This window comes from Nerophis lumbriciformis, linkage group LG17 (genome assembly GCF_033978685.3).
Source record: "Nerophis lumbriciformis linkage group LG17, RoL_Nlum_v2.1, whole genome shotgun sequence".
NCBI classification, from domain to species: domain Eukaryota; kingdom Metazoa; phylum Chordata; class Actinopteri; order Syngnathiformes; family Syngnathidae; genus Nerophis; species Nerophis lumbriciformis.
In genome coordinates this window covers 44,847,035-44,872,648 of record NC_084564.2, presented here as the reverse complement: position 1 = coordinate 44,872,648, position 25,614 = coordinate 44,847,035, and the positions used below count along the sequence as shown (strand labels likewise).

Here is a 25,614-nt window from a genome sequence, read left to right as displayed (position 1 = left end):
AATGGGTTGCTATGGTGACAAACAAGAGTGCACAATGAGTCCAAACGTGGAACAGGTGAAACTAATGGGGTAATCATGGAAACAAGACAAGGGAGTGAAAAGCCAGAAACTAAAGAGTCCAATAACTAAACAAAACATGACTTAAAACAAAACATGATCACACAGACATGACACAGGCATATTTAGTCAGCGCATGACTGCAAGTTAATCCATGCTAACATGCTATTTAGGCTAGCTGTATGTACATATTGCATCAGTATGCCTTGTTTGTAGCTATATTTGAGCTCATTTAATTTCCTTTACTTATGTCCTCTGTGTATTTAATTTATATTTGCATGTCTCATGACACATTATCTGTATGTAATATTGGCTGCATTTCTGATAGTTGTTTGTGTGCCATGTTGTTCCAGACCACAGCAAACGTTACCCAACTTTTAAAGATTGTAACTTGGACACACACATCTGAGTCAGTCATTTCCAGGAGTTATCTCACCCTCTGAGAAGTTTTACTAATGTTTTCCAATGTTGTAAACGTGTGTAGAATAAATATTACATTTCAACATTTATGTCAACAAAGATTTGTGTCAGCCTGCGACACTTAGTCATTTTGATAGTATGCTAATATAGCTAATATAGACACTTGCATCATGTGTTGCCTTCACTATAACACTTATATACGACTTCTAAAGTTGTCATGATCCATGTCCCGGATCATGTTTTATGTTCTGTTAGTTTTGGACATCATAGTTCCTGTTTTTTGTGCACCCTTGTTTGTTTTAATTACCATGGTTACTTATTATTTCCGCCTGCCTCTGATTAGTGTTCGCCCGCTCACCTGCTGCCCGAGCACTAATCAGAGGCATTATTTAAACCCGCCTTGCCCTCCAGTCAGGGCTTGAGTATTGTTTGTTGTATGCTGTGGACTAATTGTTTCATGCAACGCTCTGTTCATGCTTGTTTTCATGCTGATGATTTCATGCTTAGTTCATGCTGCTCATGCCTTGCCAAGTAAGTTTTGTTTATTTATGCCACAGTTAGCGACTTTTTGTTTCATGTCCATAGTTCAGGCTAAGTGTTAGCTTTTGTTTCCTGCGTTAAGTTGTGCCTTTGCCTTGTGCGCCTTTTTGTTTTTGAACATTAAAACCATGTTTTCTTGTACACCGCCTGTCATCTCTGCATCTTGGGGTTCGTCACCTCCACATCATGACAAAAGTCATTTTGATAGTAGGCTAATATAGACACTTACATCATGTGTTTCCTTCATTATAACACTTATATAAGACATTTAAAGTCATTTTGATAGTAGGCTAATATAGACACTTACATCATGTGTTTCCTTCATTATAACACTTATATAAGACATTTAAAGTCATTTTGATAGTAGGCTAATATAGCTAATATAGACACTTACATCATGTGTTGTCTTCATTATAACACTTATATAAAACTTTCAAAGTCATTTTGATAGTAGGTTAATATAACTAATATAGGTATGACAAAACTGGGAACAGTGTGGTTTTCGTCCTGGTCGTGGAACTGTGGACCAGCTCTATACTCTCGGCAGGGTCCTTGAGGGTGCATGGGAGTTTGCCCAACCAGTCTACATGTGTTTTGTGGACTTGGAGAAGGCATTCGACCGTGTCCCTCGGGAAGTCCTGTGGGGAGTGCTCAGAGAGTATGGGGTATCGGACTGTCTGATTGTGGCAGTCCGCTCCCTGTATGATCAGTGCCAGAGCTTGGTCCGCATTGCCGGCAGTAAGTCGGACACGTTTCCAGTGAGGGTTGGACTCCGCCAAGGCTGCCCTTTGTCACCGATTCTGTTCATAACTTTTATGGACAGAATTTCTAGGCGCAGTCAAGGCGTTGAGGGGATCTGGTTTGGTGGCTGCAGGATTAGATCTCTGCTTTTTGCAGATGATGTGGTCCTGATGGCTTCATCTGGCCAGGATCTTTAGCTCTCACTGGATCGGTTCGCAGCTGAGTGTGAAGCGACTGGGATGAGAATCAGCACCTCCAAGTCCGAGTCCATGGTTCTCTCCCGGAAAAGGGTGGAGTGCCATCTCCGGGTTGGGGAGGAGATCTTGCCCCAAGTGGAGGAGTTCAAGTACCTCGGAGTCTTGTTCACGAGTGAGGGAAGAGTGAATCGTGAGATCGACAGGCGGATCGGTGCGGCGTCTTCAGTAATGCGGACGCTGTATCGGTCCGTTGTGGTGAAGAAGGAGCTGAGCCGGAAGGCAAAGCTCTCAATTTACCGGTCGATCTACGTTCCCATCCTCACCTATGGTCATGAGCTTTGGGTTATGACCGAAAGGACAAGATCACGGGTACAAGCGGCCGAAATGAGTTTCCTCCGCCAGGTAGCGGGGCTCTCCCTTAGAGATAGGGTGAGAAGCTCTGCCATCCGGGAGGAGCTCAAAGTAAAGCCGCTGCTCCTCCACATCGAGAGGAGCCAGATGAGGTGGTTCGGGCATCTGGTCAGGATGCCACCCGAACGCCTCCCTAGGGAGGTGTTTAGGGCACGTCCGACTGGTAGGAGGCCGCTGGGAAGACCCAGGACACGTTGGGAAGACTATGTCTCCCGGCTGGCCTGGGAACGCCTCGGGGTCCCCCGGGAGAAGCTGGACGAAGTGGCTGGGGAGAGGGAAGTCTGGGCTTCCCTGCTTAGACTGCTGCCCTCGCGACCCGACCTCGGATAAGCGGAAGAAGATGGATGGATGGAAAACTGGGCCGTTGACTTGTAAGGAGCTGCAAAAATGGCTTGTTTTGGTGTGATATCATAGGTCAACCGGAGAAGCAGTACATTTATAAAACAGCGCCCCCCAGTGTACGGGAGGCACACGGTGTATGACCAATAGTCGGATTAGAGCAGTGGTGTCAAACAGCCGGCCCGTGGGCCAGATCAGGTCCACAAACCGGTTTAAACCGGCCCTCAGTCAGCAAAATTAGTCTGCTTTTTTTTAAAGAAAGAAACGGCTGTTCTAAATGTGCCCACTAGATGTCGCCTTCTGTTACGCAAGCCAACAGTTTATACCCGGGCCAAGCAAAAGGTAGACGGTAAATCATGGCTGAGTCTTTTTCTCCTTGACCCAAATGAAACATAAAACCTGCCGTTTTACGTCTTCTTTGGCACCCTCATTTTCTCTGTCAAAAAGAGCTGCCACCTTACCGTGGTAGAGGAGTTTGCGTGTCCCAATGATCCTAGTAGCTATGTTGTCCGGGGGCTTTCATGCCCCCTGGTAGGGTCTCCCAAGACAAACAGGTCCTAGTTGAGGGATCAGACAAAGAGCAGCTCGAAGACTTCTATGAGAATGCAACAACAAGGACTCAGATTTCCCTCGCCCGGACGCGGGTCACAGGGGCCCCCCTCTGGAGCCAGGATGCCGCCGGAACGCCTCCCTAGGGAGGTGTTTAGGGCACGTCCAACGGGTAGCAGGACACGGGGAAGACCCAGGACACGTTGGGAAGACTATGTCTCCCGGCTGGCCTGGGAACGCCTCGGGATCCCCTGATTATGATTACCGTATTTTCCGCACCATAAGGCGCCTTGGGTTATAAGCCGCGCCTTCAATGAACGGCATATTTCAAAACTTTGTCCACCTATAAGCCGCCCCGTGTTGTAAGCCGCATCTAACTGCGCTAAAGGAATGTCAAAAAAACAGTCAGATTGGTCAGTCAAACTTTAATAATATATTAAAAACCAGCGTGATGTGGGCGCGCATGGAATCGTATATCAACATGGACGAAGCTGCGTGAAAAAAGCCACCCGGCCTCTTCGCGTAAACTTAAACTTACCTTAACCACTCGCTCATCTTTTCTTCATCCATCCCTTCGAGTTAGCTTTTATGATGACGCCGGCTGGAAAGGTCTCTTTTGGCAAGGTCTTCCTTTTGAATATCACCATGGGTGGAAGTTTCTGGCCATTAGCATGGCAAGCTAGAACCACAGTGAAGGATGACTTCTCATTCCCTGTGGTGCGAATATTCACCGTACGTGCTCCCGTTGTATCCACAGTGCGGTTCACAGGAATATCAGTTGCTGTGAAATAGTAATCCGTGTGCGGATGGAGAGATTGCGTCTTTTCATGAACCGGATCCCTGTCGTTTAGTAGGAGCCATTTTGTGGTCTTTACAGATGTAAACACACAAAGGAAATGAAACGTACGGTAATATCCGCGCGCTTTTTCTTCTTCTACGCGGGCGGGTGGTTGCTTACAGTAGAAGAAGAAGCGCTTCCTGTTCTATGGGGGCGGGTGCTTACCTTGGCGGTTGCTTGCGTAGAAGAAGAAGCGCTTCCTGTTCTACCGGGAAAAAAGATGGCGGCTGTTTACCGTAGTTACGAGACTGAAACTTTATGAAAATGAATCTTAATATTTATCCATATATAAAGCGCACCGGGTTATAAGGCGCACTGTCAGCTTTTGAGAAAATTTGTGGTTTTTAGGTGCGCCTTATAGTGCGGAAAATACGGTAGTGTGTTCAGACTTAAAGGTTCATGATTGGACTTAATGAAATCTTGTCTTGACTTTGTCTCCATGGAGACACGGATCAGTGATATTGAATTAGTTACTAGCTAGCTAGCCATGTCTTAAAGCGTTCTGCATGACACGACGGGTGGGGGACCGGTACTTTTCAGAGGTGGTATAGTACCGAATATGATTCATTAGTGTAGCGGTACTATACTAACAGCGGTATACCGTACAACCCTAAGTGACACAATTCCTTACATCTTTTTTGTATTTCCCCATTCCAGAGGGTCTCTATCAACTTGGCGATCCACGCTGTGGCCCCCAGAGCAGCACTGAGGGACTGGAGGATGTAGAGGTAGGATCAATAACCTAGTTGGTTAGTGTTGGTTAGCCTTCTCTGCAGGCTTAGGGTGTGTCACCTACCACCTTGTATGTTGTTGGTCTGCAGACAAGTCTCCTCTCAGGAACCTTTATGAAGAATTCCATTAACAAAGAAACAGGTTTTTGAACAAATGTAAAAAAACAACTTTTCTATAGTTTTAGATCCTAAATCCTTGAATAAAAGTTTGACTATAGGAGAGAAATGTTGCTAAAATCATGTGTGCAGATAGCATTTTTACACCGTGAACTTGTACTTTGTACACTCTAGAACCTACAGCTTGTTGAAGGTTTTTAGTGTAAATCTGCCATCTTTATTCTGGATAATGCTACTCTAAAATAGAGAAAAGACAAGCTGGAGGGTTAGGGTGCAGTACTCAGTGGGAGAAGTGGGGGCGCTTGTGAGCTAGCAGACGTATCTTTAAGGTTTAATGTTTAATGTTCTTTAATGCTCAACCAGTATTAGAGATGCGCGGATAGGCAATTATTTCATCCGCAACCGCATCAGAAAGTCGTCAACCATCCGCCATCCACTCGATCTAACATTTGATCAGAACCGCACCCGCCCGCACCCGCCCGTTGTTATATATCTAATATAGACGATGCAAGGCATTAGTGAGGTTATAAAGCTTTTGCCTGTTAAAGAAAGGAGACTGATCCAATGCAGCACAGACATTCGCGTGCCACGCTGTCACGACCCAGACGCACACCAGTGCGCAATCATATGGGAGCCGCGCTGAGCGCACCTCCAAGCGCGTCTCGCTGCCGGCGACGGCCGGGTATGGGCCCGACGCTCCAGCGCCATCCATTTTCAGGGCTAGTTGATTCGGCAGGTGGGTTGTTACACACTCCTTAGCGGGTTTCGACTTCCATGGCCACCGTCCTGCTGTCTATATCAACCAGGGTGAGCCCCACCCCTTTCGTGAGCGCACTGCGCGCGGAGTGACCCCTGTTACGCGCCCCCGGCAACAGGGGTGGCGGGCAGGTAAGCTGCGCGGGCGGAGCGCGCGGAGTGACCCCTGTTACGAGCCCCCGGCCACGGGGGTGGCGGGCAGGTAAGCTGCTTACCTGCTGCGTGTGACGCCGGCCGCGGCGAAGTCGGACGAGGCGGGTGTCGGTGCGGTGGGCGCGGTGGTGACCCTGGACGTGCGTCGGGCCCTTCTCGCGGATCGCCTCAGCTACGGCTCCCGTAGGGCCCTCTCGGGGGAAGGGGCCTCGGTCCCGGACCCCGGCGAGGCGTCCCTTCTCCGCTCCGTAAAAGTGTCCATCTCTTTTTTTTTCTTTCTTCTGTTGTGGCATATGCTGCAGGTGCCTGCTCGTTTTTCGTATGTGGGTAACAACATTTAACTATGTATATATATTTCCCAATTGGTTTAACTGCCACCCGCCTGAATATATTTAAAATCTAATTTTTTTTAATTTCAACCGCCAGACCCGACTCGACCCGCGGATAAAATCTAATTTTTTTAAATTTCATCCGCCCGATCCGCGGATAATCCGCGGACTCCGCGGTTGTGCCCGCAAACCGCGCATCTCTAACCAGTATGGAAGCCAGCGGGTTTTTTTTTTTCCCCAAACAACTTTATTTAGAACAAACCTGACATTTGTACATAAGCCAAAAGCAGTGAAGTTGTCACGTTGTGTAAATGGTAAATAAAAAGAGAATACAACAAATCCTTTTCAACTTATATTCAATTGAATAGACTGCAATGACAAGATATTTCATGTTCACACTGAGAAACTTTGTTTTTTTGTGCAAATAATCATGAACTTAGAATTGAATGGCAGCAACACATTGCAAAAAAGGCATTTTTACCAGTGTGTTACATGGCCTTTCCTTTTAACAACACTCAGTAAAGGTTTGGGAACTGAGGAGACACATTTTTGAAGTGGAATTCTTTCCCATTCTTGCTTGATGTACAGCTTAAGTTGTTCAACAGTCTCCCTTCTCATATTTTAACCTTCACACATTTTCAATGGGTGACAGGTCTTTTACTATGAAGCCACGCTGTTGTAACACATGGCTTGGCATTGTCTTGCTGAAATAAGCAGGGGCGTCCATGAAAAAGATGTTGCTCCAAAAGCTGTATGTACCTTTCAGCATTAATGGCGCCTTCACAGATCTGTAAGTTACCCATGTCTTGGCCACTAATACACCCCCATACCATCACACATGCTGACTTTTACACTTTGACCCTATAACAATCCGGATGGTTCTTTCCCTCTTTGGTCCGGAGGACACGACGTCCACAGTTTCCAAAAACAATTTGAAATGTGGACTCGTCAGACCACAGAACACTTTTCCACTTTGTATCAGTCCATCTTAGATGAGCTCGGGCCCAGCGAAGCTGGCGGCGTTTCTGGGTGTTGTTGATAAATGGCTTTTGCTTTGCATAGTAGAGTTTTAACTTGCACTTACAGATGTAGCGACCGACTGTAGTTACTGACAGTGGTTTTCTGAAGTGTTCCTGAGCTCATGTGGCGATATCCTTTACATACTGATGTCCCCCAGTACCGCCTGACGGATCCAAGGTGCGTAATAAACTCTACCCTGCGTACTGCAATTAAACTGTATAATGACACTATCTAATTAAATACGTTTTTTTATATAAAATACTGTCTGTTCTTTTCATTTTTTTTACTTTTTATTTTTATTTATTTATCTATTTTTTTTATTTTGTATTTTTTATTATTTTTTTGTTTGTTTGATATTCATTGTAAAGTTCAGCTGTTTTTTCAGTGGGGCCCCGGCTCCACTGCAAGCTTGAATTAATAAAGTCAAGTCAAGTCAAGTCAAGTAATATCATGGCTTATGTGCAGTGATTTCTCCAGATTCTCTAAACCTTTTGATGATATTACGGAGCGTAGATGGTGAAATGACTGAGCATTTCATGGAAGCTGCTTTTATAGCCAATCATGGCACCCACCTGTTCCCAACTAGCCTGTTCACCTGTGGGATGTTCTTTGATGAGCATTCCTCAACTTTCTCACTCTTTTTTGCCGCTTGTGCCAGCTTTTTTTAAACATGTTGCAGGCATCAAATTCCAAATGAGCTAATATTTGCAGAAAATAACAAAGTTTACCAGTTCGAGCATTAAATATCTTGTCTTTGCAGTCTGAATATAAGTTGAAAAGGATTTGCAAATCATTGTATTTGTCATGTCTGTGTAATCATGTTTTGTTTCAGTCATGTTTTGTTTAGTTTAGTTATTGGACTCTTTAGTTTCTGGCTTTTCACTCCCTTGTCTTGTTTCCATAGTTACCCATTAGTTTCACTTGTTCCACGTTTGGACTCATTGTGCACTCTTGTTTGTCACCATAGCAACCCATTAGTTTTCACCTGTCACGTCACGCACCTGTTTCACGTTTTGAGTCACGCACCTGTTTTCACTAATCATGTCTGTAGTATTTAAGTTCATTGTTTTCAGTTTGTCTTTCTGGCGACATGCCGCATTTATGCTTCTGCACACTCTCCACACACCCTTAAGACCCTTGCTGCTCTTTTTTCATGCCGGTTCCATGCCAAGTAAGTTTTTGTTTATTAAGCCACAGTTAGTGTTTTTTGTTTCTGTCAAGACTAGGACCATGGCTTGGTTTGTTCTCCCGAGGTGCAAGTGATTTGGACCAGATGTGGCGTGAAGGTGAATACATGATTTATTTAAACACTATAACTACAAAAAAAAGGAAGCAAACAAAAGCGCGCACAGTGGCGGAGAAACGACTTGGCTATGAAAACAAATACTTGCACAAAGGCAGAAACTATGAACAACAAAAACCACTAACTGTGGCTTGATAAACAAAAACTTACTTGGCATGGAACCGGCATGAAAAAAGAGCAGCAAGGGTCTTAAGGGTGTGTGGAGAGTGTGCAGAAGCATAAATGTGGCATGTCGCCAGAAAGACAAACTGAAAACAATGAACTTAAATACTACAGACATGATTAGTGAAAACAGGTGCGTGACTCAAAACGTGAAACAGGTGCGTGACGTGACAGGTGAAAACTAATGGGTTGCTATGGTGACAAACAAGAGTGCACAATGAGTCCAAACGTGGAACAGGTGAAACTAATGGGTAATCATGGAAACAAGACAAGGGAGTGAAAAGCCAGAAACTAAAGAGTCCAATAACTAAACAAAACAAAACATGACTAAAACAAAACATGATTACACAGACATGACAGTATTCTCTTTTTAATTACACAACGTGACAACTTTTGGCTTTTGTATTACAGGAAGCCAGTGTTTGTTTTGTTTTCGTCAGATGCAAAAGTATTGTTTGTTCTGCTTTAAATGAACTAAAATGAAATGAAATGAATGTGTCTTTTAAAATGGAGGATTATATATCCAAAATCTAAACTGGACTTCAAGACAAAAGGAAGGTGATCACACAAAGTACGTTTAATGGAGGATAGATAGTGCTGCTTAAAATACTAATACAGAGAGGTAAAAAAACCAATCCAAATATTTTGTTTGTTTTATTAAAGCAAATGTGACCAAAAAGTTGTCACATGGTTTATGTGATGAACCCCAAGATGCAGAGAAGGGATGGGTGGGAGAGGGCTTGAAATGAGGCCGAAGTTTTCCTCAATTTAGCCATCATTGCCAGAATCCTGTCAAGCCTCTCCGCTATCGAAATCTCCACGGGGTTCGTTATAGGCTGGAGTATTCTGTCACATGGTGTAGGTGACGAACCCCAAGATGCAGAGAAGGCAGGATTGGTGCAGGAAAACATGATTTAATGTCGGAAATAAAGAAAACACAAACCAGGACCTTGAAGACAGGAAACAGGATACCAGGAGAACAGGAACTATGGAAAAAACAAAGAGTCCACATCATTCAGTTTACAGCTACACTGACATCGACAATACTCCAGCACTGACTGGAGGGCAGGTATAAATAGCAGCTGGATGATTGACACCAGGTGTGGCCAGGTGTCAATCAGCCGCAGCTGAGTGGAAACAGCGCTCAGGGAGACAAGCAGGAAACAACCAAAATAAAAGCGCTGACAGGAAATACAGACAAATAGAGGAAAAACTAAAACATAACCAAACTGTCAGGGACAAGCCTGACAGTAGCCCCCCTTCCGATAACAGATACCAGACGTTCTGGAAATAAAAACAGAAAAACAAAAGTCCAAAGCCACGGGAGGGTGGAGGGAGGAGAAGGCGGTGGGCCGCCAGGTCAAGTGTCCCTGCAATCAGCGGGTAAGAGTCAGGTGGCGACGGCAAGTAGAACGCCGCCGCAATGGAACGACCACATCTGTGGCCAACGAGAGGTCCGCACGCTCGTGCCTACTGGCCGCCAGCGCGTCAGGCCAGCTGCAGGTCGCGTAGGCAACGATGGTGGAGACGACGTCAAAGCCGTGGGACGACCCACCGGTGACGAGGAAGCTGGCGACGCCGTGGAACAGCCCGCCAGGGAAGAGGAAGCTGAGGTTGTCGCCGTGGGCGGGGCCTGAGACAAAAAAGACAAGGTCGTCGCCGTGAGCGGAGCCAGAGACGAGGAAGATGTGGTCGTCGCTGTGTGCGGAGCCAGAGACGAGGAAGACGAGGTCGTCGTTGTGGGCGGAGGAAGAGACGAGGAAGACAAGGTCGTCGGCGTGGGCGGAGTCCAAAGAGCAGGCGGCTCGTCTGCCGGCGTGGGCAGAGTCCAAAGGGCAGGCGGCTGGTCTGCCGGCGTGGGAGGGCCCAGTGGAGATGATGGTGGCGTCTGCAGGCCCACCGGAGATGATGGTGGCGGCGTCTGCAGGCCCACCGGAGATGATGGTGGCGCCCTCTGCTGGCCCACCGGAGATGATGGTGGCGGCGTCTGCAGGCCCACCGGAGATGATGGTGGCGCCCTCTGCTGGCCCACCGGAGATGATGGTGGCGCCCTCTGCTGGCCCACTGGAGAGGATGGTGGCGCCCTCTGCTGGCCCACTGGAGAGGTTGGTGGCGCCCTCTGCTGGCCCACCGGAGAGGATGTGGCGTCCTCTACTGGCCCACCGGAGAGGATGGTGGCGCCCTCTGCTGGCCCACCGGAGAGGATGGTGGCGCCCTCTGCTGGCCCACCGGAGAGGATGGTGGCGCCCTCTGCTGGCCCACCGGAGAGGATGGTGGCGCCCTCTGCTGGCCCACCGGAGAGGATGGTGGCGCCCTCTGCTGGCCCACCGGAGAGGATGTGGCGTCCTCTACTGGCCCACCGGAGAGGATGGCGGCGACCTCTGCTGGCCCACCGGAGAGGATGGTGGCGCCCTCTGCTGGCCCACCGGAGTGCATGGTGGCGTCTGTTGCAGACTCACTGGGGTGAGAGGTAGCTGTGCCTCCGCAGCTGCACAGCTACTCAAGGGACGGATCCCAGACGTGCCCAGATAGGCCCACAGACAAAAGGGATGGGTGGGAGAGGGCTTGAAATGAGGCCAAAGTTTTCCTCAATTTAGCCATCATTGCCAGAATCCTGTCAAGCCTCTCCGCCATCGAAATCTCTGTGGGGTTCGTAATAGGCTGGAGTATTCTGTTACATGGTGTAGGTGACAAACCCCAAGATGCAGAGAAGGCAGGACTGGTGCAGGAAAACATGATTTAATGTCGGAAATAAAGAAAACACAAACCAGGACCTTGAAGACAGGAAACAGGATACCAGGAGAACAGGAACTATGGAAAAAACAAAGAGTCCACAGCATTCAGCTTACAGCTACACTGACATCGACAATACTCCAGCAGTGATTGGAGGGCAGGGCAGGTATGAATAGCAGCTGGATGATTGACACCAGGTGTGGTCAGGTGTCAATCAGCCGCAGCTGAGTGGAAACAGCGCTCAGGGAGACAAGCAGGAAACAACCAAAATAAAAGCGCTGACAGGAAATACAGACAAACAGAGGAAAAATTAAAACAGAACCAAACTGTCAAGGACAAGCCTGACAAAAGTATTTGATAGCGATGTTATAAATACATTTTAGCCTGAGAAGCTGGACAGGACAAACAAATAATAATAATAATAATAATAAAAATACATTTTAGCTCCATATGAAGGTGAACTACTCACTTCTTTTCCTTGTCATTTTACCAGCATCAACAATGTTTTGTTAGGCCTTGGCAAGAATGAGGACTCAGTTGCAGACGGGAAATGATTAAAGTAGGCTTTTTATTCAACAGTTTCTGAGAACTCTCTTCAGATAGAGTGAATACAAACAAATGGCGATGAACTCCAGACTTGAACACAAGAGTAAAAAGGAAACGTAGCACAGGGAGAAAAACAATCAACGGAAAATCTCTCCCGAGGGAGGAAAAAAGGCCATAGCAAAATCTCCACGGATCTAATAATAAAAAACAACAACAATCTACGATTAACTGCAGCAAAAAGCTATAAACAGAAACTACACTATAAAGGGCTAAGAAAACTACAAATGAAAGCGCTCCAAGAGGAGGGGAAAAGAAGGCAGAGCACGATGAAACTAGCATCATAATAATGATGTCATGATTACCTCAGCTGTCTGTAATATGATACAGTAATATTTCATTAATAATGATGTCATGATTACCTCAGCTGTCTGTATTATGATACAGTAATATTTCCTTAATAATGATGTCATGATTACCTCAGCTGTCTGTATTATGATACAGTAATATTTCATTAATAATGATGTCATGATTACCTCAGCTGTCTGTAATATTTGATTAATAATGATGTCATGATTACCTTAGCTGTCTGTAATATTTGATTAATAATGATGTCATGATTGCCTCAGCTGTCTGTAATAAGATACAGTAATATTTGATCAATAATGACGTCATGATTACCTCAGCTGTCTGTAATATGATACAGTAATATTTCATTAATAATGATGTCATGATTACCTCAGCTGTCTGTAATATGATACAGTAATATTTGATTAATGATGATGTCATGATTACCTCAGCTGTCTGTAATGTTTGATCAATAATGATGTCATGATTACCTCAGCTGTCTGTAATATGATACAGTAATATTTGATCAATAATGTCATGATTACTTCAGCTGTCTGTAATATTTGATTAATAATGATGTCATGATTGCCTCAGCTGTCTGTAATAAGATACAGTAATATTTGATCAATAATGACGTCATGATTACCTCAGCTGTCTGTATTATGATACAGTAATATTTCATTAATAATGATGTCATGATTACCTCAGCTGTCTGTAATATTTGATTAATAATGATGTCATGATTGCCTCAGCTGTCTGTAATACGATACAGTAATATTTGATTAATGATGATGTCATGATTACCTCAGCTGTCTGTAATGTTTGATCAATAATGATGTCATGATTACCTCAGCTGTCTGTAATATGATACAGTAATATTTGATCAATAATGATGTCATGATTACTTCAGCTGTCTGTAATATTTGATTAATAATGATGTCATGATTGCCTCAGCTGTCTGTAATACGATACAGTAATATTTGATCAATAATGATGTCATGATTACCTTAGCTGTCTGTAATATTTGATTAATAATGATGTCATGATTACCTCAGCTGTCTGTAATATGATACAGTAATATTTGATCAATAATGATGTCATGATTACCTCAGCTGTCTGTAATATGATACAGTAATATTTGATCAATAATGTCATGATTACTTCAGCTGTCTGTAATATTTGATTAATAATGATGTCATGATTGCCTCAGCTGTCTGTAATAAGATACAGTAATATTTGATCAATAATGACGTCATGATTACCTCAGCTGTCTGTAATATGATACAGTAATATTTGATTAATGATGATGTCATGATTACCTCAGCTGTCTGTAATGTTTGATCAATAATGATGTCATGATTACCTCAGCTGTCTGTAATATGATACAGTAATATTTGATCAATAATGATGTCATGATTACTTCAGCTGTCTGTAATATTTGATTAATAATGATGTCATGATTGCCTCAGCTGTCTGTAATACGATACAGTAATATTTGATCAATAATGATGTCATGATTACCTTAGCTGTCTGTAATATTTGATTAATAATGATGTCATGATTACCTCAGCTGTCTGTAATATGATACAGTAATATTTGATCAATAATGATGTCATGATTACCTCAGCTGTCTGTAATATGATACAGTAATATTTGATTAATAACGATGTCATGATTACCTTAGCTGTCTGTAATATTTGATCAATAATGATGTCATGATTACCTCAGCTGTCTGTAATAAGATACAGTAATATTTGATCAATAATGATGTCATGATTACCTTAGCTGTCTGTAATATTTGATCAATAATGATGTCATGATTACCTCAGCTGTCTGTAATATGATACAGTAATATTTGATTAATAATGATGTCATGATTACCTCAGCTGTCCGTAATATGATACAGTAATATTTGATTAATAATGATGTCATAATTACCTCAGCTGTCTGTAATATGATACAGTAATATTTCATAAATAATGATGTCATGATTACCTAATATTTGTTTGCCCTCCACCAAAGTCAGGAACCCAAAGTTGTCTTCCACAACCAAATACCAAACTGGCTTTTACTCAAGTGAGTCAGAGCTTTTCGTCCTGTCACTCCCACACAGCAGTGGCCAGGGTGGATGACGTTACACTGCAGAGGTCAAAGGTCGGGCAAGTTGACGAGCAGAAAAAAATATGCTAATTTCAAGGTGACGGTGATGAAACAATTCCAGTCTCAACAACTGTCCAGGGGGAAAAAAACTGTGAAGAAACTAATAATGATAATATCCTCTTTTGTTGCACCTTCTATCTGATATTAAAAACATTATTTAAAAAATAATTAGGTTTGACTTTTTTTGTACAATTTTTTTTTCATTCCATTCTTTTAGAGAAAATGCACTAAGTGATAGAAACCCCAGAAGCAGTGAAGTTGTCACCTTGTGTAAATGCTAAATGTCAGGCTTGTCCCTGACAGTTTGGTCATGTTTGAGTTTGTCTGTCTTTGTTTCCTGTTAGCGCTCTTATTTTGTCTTTATTTCCTGCTCGTATCCCTGAGTGTTTTTTCCTGGCTGATTGGCACCTGGCCACACCTGCTGTCAATCAGCCAGCTACCATTTAGATCTGTTTTGTCCTCCAGTCCGGGCTGGATTATTGTCGCTGCTGCCTGTCATTATTAATACTTATCGTTCTGTTCACTCTGCTCATGTCATAGTCCTTCGTGTCACAGGAAGTGTTTTTGTTTCTTGTCCACAGTTAGCCTCGGTGCTAGTTTTTGTTCATAGCCAAGTTTGTTCTCCGCCTTGTGCGCGCCTTTTGTTTGTACCCTTTTGTTTGTTTTTGTTTTAGTGTTAAATTAAATCATGTTTACCTGCACCAAGCCTGCCGTCTCTGCATCTTGGGGTTCGTCACCTACACACTCTGACAGTAAATACAATGATTTGCTAACCCTTTTCAACTTATATTCAATTGAATAGACTGCAAAGACAAGATACTTAAGAGAATCTGGAAAAATCACTGCACGTAAGCAGCAATGCCCGTGACCTTTCATCCCTCAGGCAGTACTGCATCAAAAAGGGACATCAGTGTGTAAAGGATATCACCACATGGGCTCTGGAACGCGTCAGAAAACCACTGTCAGTATCTACAGTTGGTCGCTACATCTGTAAGTGCAAGTTAAAACTCTACTATGCAAAGCCAAAGCCATTTATCAACAACACCCAGAAATGCCGTCGGCTTCGCTGGGCCTGAGCTCATCTAAGATGGACTGATGCAAAGTGGAAAAGTGTTCTGTGGTCTGACGAGTCCACATTTCAAATTTTTTTTGGAAACTGTGGACGTCGTGACCAAAGAGGAAAAGAACCATCCGGATTGTTCTAGGCGCAAAGTGTAAAAGGCAGCATGTGTGATGGTATGGGGGTGTATTAGTGCCCAAGACATGGGTAACTTACACATCTGTGAAGGCACCATTAATGCTGAAAGGTACATACAGCTTTTGGAGCAACATATGTTGCCATCCAAGCAACGTTACCATGGACGCCCCTGCTTATTTCAGCAAGACAATGCCAAGCTACGTGTAAAAGTAAAAGAGTGCGGGTACAAGACTGGTCTGCCTGTAGTCCAGACATTGAAAATGTGTGAAGGCTAAAATATGAGAAGGGACACTGTTGAACAACTTAAGCTGTACATCAAGCAAGAATGGGAAAGAATTCCACTTCAAAAATGTGTCTCCTCAGTTCCCAAACCTTTACTGAGTGTTGTTAAAAGGAAAGGCCATGTAACACACTGGTAAAAATGCCTTTTTTGCAATGTGTTGCTGCCATTACATTCAAAATTCATGATTATTTGCAAAAAATAACGTTTTCCATTTGGAACGTTAAATATCTTGTCTTTGCAGTCTATTCAATTGAATATAAGTAGAAAAGGATTTGTTGTATTCTCTTTTTATTGAGCATTTACACAACGTGACAACTTCACTGCTTTTGGCTTTAGCTTCACAGTGCCACATTCAAATGGCTACAATTTGAACGTATATGCTTATGTTTTTTTGTAGAATTCCAAATGTGGGACCCATGTTCTGCTGCTAGTTGTACACGGGGGGAACATTCTGGACACGGTTGGCGGGGACCCGAGCGCGAAGGCCGGCGACGTGGCCACCCTGATGTCCGTGCTGGAGAAGGTGACGCGAGCTCACTTCCAGGCCGCCGCCCAACACGTGATGATCAAACTGGTGGCGTGCCCGGCTGTGTGTGCCGAGGCCTTCTCGCTGGTGTCCAAGTGAGTCTCCCCCGACACCCGGCCATTTATTGTTGGACAACTTCACACACGTCACTGAGAACCAAGCTTGTTGTGGTCAAAGGAAACATGTCATTTCTAATGCCAATGAAACAGAGACAACATTTTCAAGACAAAAAATGATTTTCAAGGTAAAAGTTGATTTTCAAGGTAAAAGTTGATTTTCATGACAAAAAATGATTTTCAAGGTAAAAGTTGATTTTCAAGACAAAAAATGATTTTCAAGGTAAAAGTTGATTTTTATGACAAAAAAATATTTTCAAGGTAAAAGTTGATTTTCAAGGAAAAAAATTATTTTCAAGGTAAAAGTTGATTTTCAAGACAAAAAATTATTTTCAAGGTAAAAGTTGATTTTCATGATAAAAATTGATTTTCAAGGTAAAAGTTGATTTTCAAGACAACAAATTATTTTCAAGGTAAAAGTTGATTTTCAAGGTAAAAGTTGATTTTCAAGGTAAAAGTTGATTTTCATGACAAAAAATATTTTCAAGGTTAAAGTTGATTTTCAAGGTAAAAGTTGATTTTCAAGGTAAAAGTTGATTTTCCAGACAAAAAATGATTTTCAAGGTAAAAGTTGATTTTCAAGACAAAAAATGATTTTCAAGGTAAAAGTTGATTTTCAAGATAAAAAATGATTTTCAAGGTAAAAGTTGATTTTCATGACAAAAAAATATTTTCAAGGTAAAAGTTGATTTTCCAGACAAAAAATGATTTTCAAAGTAAAAGTTGATTTTCAAGACAAAAAATGATTTTCAAGGTAAAAGTTGATTTTCAAGGTAAAAGTTGATTTTCCAGACAAAAAATTATTTTCTAGGTAAAAGTTGATTTTCAAGACAAAAAATGATTTTCAAGGTAAAAGTTGATTTTCAAGACAAAAAATGATTTTCAAGGTAAAAGTTGATTTTCAAGACAAAAAATGATTTTCAAGGTAAAAGTTGATTTTCAAGACAAAAAATGATTTTCAAGGTAAAAGTTGATTTTCATGACAAAAAAATATTTTCAAGGTAAAAGTTGATTTTCGGCCCTGAGATGAGGTGGCGACTTGTCCAGGGTGTACACCGCCTTCCGCCCGATTGTAGCTGAGATAGGCTCCAGCGCCCCCCGCGACCCCAAAGGGAATAAGCGGTAGGAAATGGATGGATGGATGGAAGTTGATTTTCAAGGTAAAAAATTATTTTCAAAGTAAAAGTTGATTTTCAAGATAAAAAATTATTTTCAAGGTAAAAGTTCATTTTCAAGACAAAAAATTATTTTCAAGGTAAAAGTTGATTTTCAAGGTAAAAGTTGATTTTCCAGACAAAAAATTATTTTCAAGGTAAAAGTTGATTTTCAAGACAAAAAATGATTTTCAAGGTAAAAGTTGATTTTCAAGACAAAAAATGATTTTCAAGGTAAAAGTTGATTTTCAAGATAAAAAATGATTTTCAAGGTAAAAGTTGATTTTCATGACAAATAAATATTTTCAAGGTAAAAGTTGATTTTCCAGACAAAAAATGATTTTCAAAGTAAAAGTTGATTTTCAAGACAAAAAATGATTTTCAAGGTAAAAGTTGATTTTCAAGGTAAAAGTTGATTCTCAAGGTAAAAGTTGATTTTCCAGACAAAAAATGATTTTCAAGGTAAAAGTTGATTTTCAAGACAAAAAATGATTTTCAAGGTAAAAGTTGATTTTCAAGACAAAAAATGATTTTCAAGGTAAAAGTTGATTTTCAAGACAAAAAATGATTTTCAAGGTAAAAGTTGATTTTCATGACAAAAAAATATTTTCAAGGTAAAAGTTGATTTTCGGCCCTGAGATGAGGTGGCGACTTGTCCAGGGTGTACACCGCCTTCCGCCCGATTGTAGCTGAGATAGGCTCCAGCGCCCCCCGCGACCCCAAAGGGAATAAGCGGTAGAAAATGGATGGATGGATGGAAGTTGATTTTCAAGGTAAAAAATTATTTTCAAAGTAAAAGTTGATTTTCAAGATAAAAAATGATTTTCAAGGTAAAAGTTCATTTTCAAGACAAAAAATGATTTTCAAGGTAAAAGTTGATTTTCAAGGTAAAAGTTGATTTTCCAGACAAAAAATTATTTTCAAGGTAAAAGTTGATTTTCCAGACAAAAAATGATTTTCAAAGTAAAAGTTGATTTTCAAGACAAAAAATGATTTTCAAGGTAAAAGTTGATTTTCAAGGTAAAAGTTGATTTTCAAGGTAAAAGTTGATTTTCCAGACAAAAAATGATTTTCAAGGTAAAAGTTGATTTTCAAGACAAAAAATGATTTTCAAGGTAAAAGTTGATTTTCAAGACAAAAAATGATTTTCAAGGTAAAAGTTGATTTTCAAGACAAAAAATGATTTTCAAGGTAAAAGTTGATTTTCATGACAAAAAAATATTTTCAAGGTAAAAGTTGATTTTCGGCCCTGAGATGAGGTGGCGACTTGTCCAGGGTGTACACCGCCTTCCGCCCGATTGTAGCTGAGATAGGCTCCAGCGCCCCCCGCGACCCCAAAGGGAATAAGCGGTAGAAAATGGATGGATGGATGGAAGTTGATTTTCAAGGTAAAAAATTATTTTCAAAGTAAAAGTTGATTTTCAAGATAAAAAATGATTTTCAAGGTAAAAGTTCATTTTCAAGACAAAAAATGATTTTCAAGGTAAAAGTTGATTTTCAAGGTAAAAGTTGATTTTCCAGACAAAAAATTATTTTCAAGGTAAAAGTTGATTTTCAAGACGAAAAATGATTTTCAAGGTAAAAGTTGATTTTCAAGACAAAAAATGATTTTCAAGGTAAAAGTTGATTTTCAAGGTAAAAGTTGATTTTCATGACAAAGAAATATTTTCAAGGTTAAAGTAGATTTTCATGACAAAAAAATATTTTCAAGGTTAAAGTTGATTTTCAAGACAAAAAATGATTTTCAAGGTAAAAGTTGATTTTCAAGACAAAAAATGATTTTCAAGGTAAAAGTTGATTTTCAAGGTAAAAGTTGATTTTCATGACAAAGAAATATTTTCAAGGTTAAAGTAGATTTTCATGACAAAAAAATATTTTCAAGGTTAAAGTTGATTTTCAAGACAAAAAATGATTTTCAAGGTAAAAGTTGATTTTCAAGACAAAAAATGATTTTCAAGGTAAAAGTTAATTTTCAAGGTAAAAGTTGATTTTCATGACAAAAAAATATTTTCAAGGAAAACAATGATTTTCAAGGTAAAAGTTGATTTTCAAGATAAAAAATGATTTTTAAGGTAAAAGTTGATTTTCAAGACAAGAAATGATTTTCAAGGTAAAAGTTGATTTTCAAGATAAAAAATGATTTTCAAGGTAAAAGTTGATTTTCAAGACAAAAAATGATTTTCAAGGTAAAAGTTGATTTTCAAGGTAAAAGTTGATTTTCATGACAAAAAAATATTTTCAAGGTTAAAGTAGATTTTCATGACAAAAAAATATTTTCAAGGTTAAAGTTGATTTTCAAGACAAAAAATGATTTTCAAGGTAAAAGTTGATTTTCAAGACAAAAAATTATTTTCAAGGTAAAAGTTAATTTTCAAGGTAAAAGTTGATTTTCATGACAAAAAAATATTTTCAAGGTTAAAGTTGATTTTCAAGGAAAACAATGATTTTCAAGGTAAAAGTTGATTTTCAAGATAAAAAATGATTTTCAAGGTAAAAGTTGATTTTCATGACAAAAAAATATTTTCAAGGTAAAAGTTGATTTTCCAGACAAAAAATGATTTTCAAAGTAAAAGTTGATTTTCAAGGTAAAAGTTGATTTTCAAGGTAAAAGTTGATTTTCCAGACAAAAAATGATTTTCAAGGTAAAAGTTGATTTTCAAGACAAAAAATGATTTTCAAGGTAAAAGTTGATTTTCAAGGTAAAAGTTGATTTTCATGACAAAAAAATATTTTCAAGGTTAAAGTAGATTTTCATGACAAAAAAATATTTTCAAGGTTAAAGTTGATTTTCAAGACAAAAAATGATTTTCAAGGTAAAAGTTGATTTTCAAGACAAAAAATTATTTTCAAGGTAAAAGTTAATTTTCAAGGTAAAAGTTGATTTTCATGACAAAAAAATATTTTCAAGGTTAAAGTTGATTTTCAAGGAAAACAATGATTTTCAAGGTAAAAGTTGATTTTCAAGATAAAAAATGATTTTCAAGGTAAAAGTTGATTTTCATGACAAAAAAATATTTTCAAGGTAAAAGTTGATTTTCCAGACAAAAAATGATTTTCAAAGTAAAAGTTGATTTTCAAGACAAAAAATGATTTTCAAGGTAAAAGTTGATTTTCAAGGTAAAAGTTGATTTTCAAGGTAAAAGTTGATTTTCCAGACAAAAAATGATTTTCAAGGTAAAAGTTGATTTTCAAGACAAAAAATGATTTTCAAGGTAAAAGTTGATTTTCAAGGTAAAAGTTGATTTTCATGACAAAAAAATATTTTCAAGGTTAAAGTAGATTTTCATGACAAAAAAATATTTTCAAGGTTAAAGTTGATTTTCAAGACAAAAAATGATTTTCAAGGTAAAAGTTGATTTTCAAGACAAAAAATTATTTTCAAGGTAAAAGTTAATTTTCAAGGTAAAAGTTGATTTTCATGACAAAAAAATATTTTCAAGGTTAAAGTTGATTTTCAAGGAAAACAATGATTTTCAAGGTAAAAGTTGATTTTCAAGATAAAAAATGATTTTCAAGGTAAAAGTTGATTTTCATGACAAAAAAATATTTTCAAGGTAAAAGTTGATTTTCCAGACAAAAAATGATTTTCAAAGTAAAAGTTGATTTTCAAGACAAAAAATGATTTTCAAGGTAAAAGTTGATTTTCAAGGTAAAAGTTGATTTTCAAGGTAAAAGTTGATTTTCCAGACAAAAAATGATTTTCAAGGTAAAAGTTGATTTTCAAGACAAAAAATGATTTTCAAGGTAAAAGTTGATTTTCAAGGTAAAAGTTGATTTTCATGACAAAAAAATATTTTCAAGGTTAAAGTAGATTTTCATGACAAAAAAATATTTTCAAGGTTAAAGTTGATTTTCAAGACAAAAAATGATTTTCAAGGTAAAAGTTGATTTTCAAGACAAAAAATTATTTTCAAGGTAAAAGTTAATTTTCAAGGTAAAAGTTGATTTTCATGACAAAAAAATATTTTCAAGGTTAAAGTTGATTTTCAAGGAAAACAATGATTTTCAAGGTAAAAGTTGATTTTCAAGATAAAAAATGATTTTCAAGGTAAAAGTTGATTTTCATGACAAAAAAATATTTTCAAGGTAAAAGTTGATTTTCCAGACAAAAAATGATTTTCAAAGTAAAAGTTGATTTTCAAGACAAAAAATGATTTTCAAGGTAAAAGTTGATTTTCAAGGTAAAAGTTGATTTTCAAGGTAAAAGTTGATTTTCCAGACAAAAAATGATTTTCAAGGTAAAAGTTGATTTTCAAGACAAAAAATGATTTTCAAGGTAAAAGTTGATTTTCAAGGTAAAAGTTGATTTTCATGACAAAAAAATATTTTCAAGGTTAAAGTAGATTTTCATGACAAAAAAATATTTTCAAGGTTAAAGTTGATTTTCAAGACAAAAAATGATTTTCAAGGTAAAAGTTGATTTTCAAGACAAAAAATTATTTTCAAGGTAAAAGTTAATTTTCAAGGTAAAAGTTGATTTTCATGACAAAAAAATATTTTCAAGGTTAAAGTTGATTTTCAAGGAAAACAATGATTTTCAAGGTAAAAGTTGATTTTCAAGATAAAAAATGATTTTCAAGGTAAAAGTTGATTTTCATGACAAAAAAATATTTTCAAGGTAAAAGTTGATTTTCCAGACAAAAAATGATTTTCAAAGTAAAAGTTGATTTTCAAGACAAAAAATGATTTTCAAGGTAAAAGTTGATTTTCAAGGTAAAAGTTGATTTTCAAGGTAAAAGTTGATTTTCCAGACAAAAAATGATTTTCAAGGTAAAAGTTGATTTTCAAGACAAAAAATGATTTTCAAGGTAAAAGTTGATTTTCAAGGTAAAAGTTGATTTTCATGACAAAAAAATATTTTCAAGGTTAAAGTAGATTTTCATGACAAAAAAATATTTTCAAGGTTAAAGTTGATTTTCAAGACAAAAAATGATTTTCAAGGTAAAAGTTGATTTTCAAGACAAAAAATTATTTTCAAGGTAAAAGTTAATTTTCAAGGTAAAAGTTGATTTTCATGACAAAAAAATATTTTCAAGGTTAAAGTTGATTTTCAAGGAAAACAATGATTTTCAAGGTAAAAGTTGATTTTCAAGATAAAAAATGATTTTCAAGGTAAAAGTTGATTTTCATGACAAAAAAATATTTTCAAGGTAAAAGTTGATTTTCCAGACAAAAAATGATTTTCAAAGTAAAAGTTGATTTTCAAGACAAAAAATGATTTTCAAGGTAAAAGTTGATTTTCAAGGTAAAAGTTGATTTTCAAGGTAAAAGTTGATTTTCCAGACAAAAAATGATTTTCAAGGTAAAAGTTGATTTTCAAGACAAAAAATGATTTTCAAGGTAAAAGTTGATTTTCAAGGTAAAAGTTGATTTTCATGACAAAAAAATATTTTCAAGGTTAAAGTAGATTTTCATGACAAAAAAATATTTTCAAGGTTAAAGTTGATTTTCAAGACAAAAAATGATTTTCAAGGTAAAAGTTGATTTTCAAGACAAAAAATTATTTTCAAGGTAAAAGTTAATTTTCAAGGTAAAAGTTGATTTTCATGACAAAAAAATATTTTCAAGGTTAAAGTTGATTTTCAAGGAAAACAATGATTTCAAGGTAAAAGTTGATTTTCAAGATAAAAAATGATTTTCAAGGTAAAAGTTGATTTTCATGACAAAAAAATATTTTCAAGGTAAAAGTTGATTTTCCAGACAAAAAATGATTTTCAAAGTAAAAGTTGATTTTCCAGACAAAAAATGATTTTCAAGGTAAAAGTTGATTTTCAAGGTAAAAGTTGATTTTCAAGGTAAAAGTTGATTTTCCAGACAAAAAATGATTTTCAAGGTAAAAGTTGATTTTCAAGACACAAAATGATTTTCAAGGTAAAAGTTGATTTTCAAGGTAAAAGTTGATTTTCAAGGTAAATGTTGAAGGAAAATGATCTTAAGGTACTGTAAATTGTTTATGAATCAAGTTCAAATAATGTAATCATCATTAGTCCATTAACCTTTCTAATTACTGTATTTTTTTGGACCATAAAGCACACTTAAAATCCAGTGCGCTTTATAACCAGCACGTATTAATTCTGGTTGTGCTAACATCAAACCAATCTTTTATGGTACAAGGTGTAATAAGTGTGACCAGTAGATGGCAGTCACACATAAGAGATACGCGTGGACTGCAGGTTAACACCTGTTTTAATAAATGATGCGAGCAATTACCGGTAAGCAAGCGAGACCAAAATGTTTCATTGAGAATAAAGAACATTACAAACGGTGCTCAAAAATGTGTGTGGTACGACTTTGGTAAGCTACAAAGCTACACTGCGTAATGGACTGACGAAGCATTGTGGCTACCCTAGTCAGACGTACTGTGCTTCAACATACAGGTATTATTATGGTGTGCGTATGAGGACCCCAAAATTGCGCCTGTTCGGAAATATCTGGAATTTTGCTTGGACCTATTATGCTAAAACTACTTTAAAGTAACAAGTAACTATAATTAATGACTTTTCACAAGTAATGTTCAGAACACGACATGTCACACCGCATCATGAAGCAGTTGGCAGGTTGGTGTTCCTAGCTAATACCTTTTTGTGTGTGTCCTATAATATTGTTTACCTGCAACAACAAGGTCATAATAATAATAATGGATTAGATTTATAGAGCACTTTTCTAGACACTCAAAGCACTTCACAGAGAAATGAGAAGCCATCATTCATTCACACCTGCTGGTGGTAAGCTACTTTCATCATTCATTTCACACCTGCTGGTGGTGAACTACTTTCATCATTCATTCACACCTGCTGGTGGCAAGCTACTTTCATCATTCATTCACACCTGCTGGTGGTAAGCTACTTTCATCATTCATTCACACCTGCTGGTGGTAAGCTACTTTCATCATTCATTCACAGCTGGTGGTGGTGAACTACTTTCATCATTCATTCACACCTGCTGGTGGCAAGCTACTTTCATCATTCATTCACACCTGATGGTGGTAAGCTACTTTCATCATTCATTCACACCTGCTGGTGGTGAACTACTTTCATCATTAATTTCACACCTGCTGGTGGTGAACTACTTTCATCATTCATTCACACCTGCTTGTGGTAAGCTGCTTTCATCATTCATTCACACCTGCTGGTGGTAAGCTACTTCCATCATTCATTCACACCTGCTGGTGGTAAGCTACTTTCATCATTCATTCACACCTGGTGGTGGTGAACTACTTTCATCATTCATTCACACCTGCTGGTGGTGAACTACTTTCATCATTCATTCACACCTCCTGGTGGTAAGCTACTTTCATCATTCATTCACACCTGCTGGTGGTAAGCTACTTTCATCATTCATTCACACCTGCTGGTGGCAAGCTACTTTCATCATTCATTCACACCTGCTGGTGGCAAGCTACTTTCATCATTCATTCACACCTGCTGGTGGTAAGCTACTTTCATCATTCATTCACACCTGCTGGTGGTAAGCTACTTTTATCATTCATTCACACCTGGTGGTGGTGAACTACTTTCATCATTCATTCACACCTGCTGGTGGCAAGCTACTTTCATCATTCATTCACACCTGCTGGTGGTAAACTACTTTCATTATTCATTCACACCTGCTGGTGGTAAACTACTTTCATCATTCATTCACACCTGCTGGTGGTAAACTACTTTCATCATTCATTCACACCTGCTGGTGGTAAGCTACTTTCATCATTCATTCACACCTGGCGGTGGTAAGCTACTTTCATCATTCATTCACACCTGGCGGCGGTAAACTACTTTCATCATTCATTCACACCTGTTAGCGGTAAGTTACTTTCATCCTTCAGTCACACCTGGCGGTGGTGAACTACTTTCATCCTTCATTCACACCTGGTGGTAGTAAGCTACTTTCATC

At 38.8% G+C, this 25,614-nt stretch overlaps 1 protein-coding gene across 1 annotated transcript in view; it reads left to right on the top strand.

The window, feature by feature from the left end:
• Positions 1-25,614, top strand: part of pitpnm3 (PITPNM family member 3) — a 330,161-nt gene that overhangs the window by 148,796 nt on the left and 155,751 nt on the right. Inside the window, exons 4-5 of the mRNA XM_061973214.1 lie at positions 4,750-4,820; positions 16,326-16,549. Of these exons, the coding sequence (XP_061829198.1) occupies positions 4,750-4,820; positions 16,326-16,549 (295 nt within the window). The remainder of the gene's footprint in view (positions 1-4,749; positions 4,821-16,325; positions 16,550-25,614) is intronic.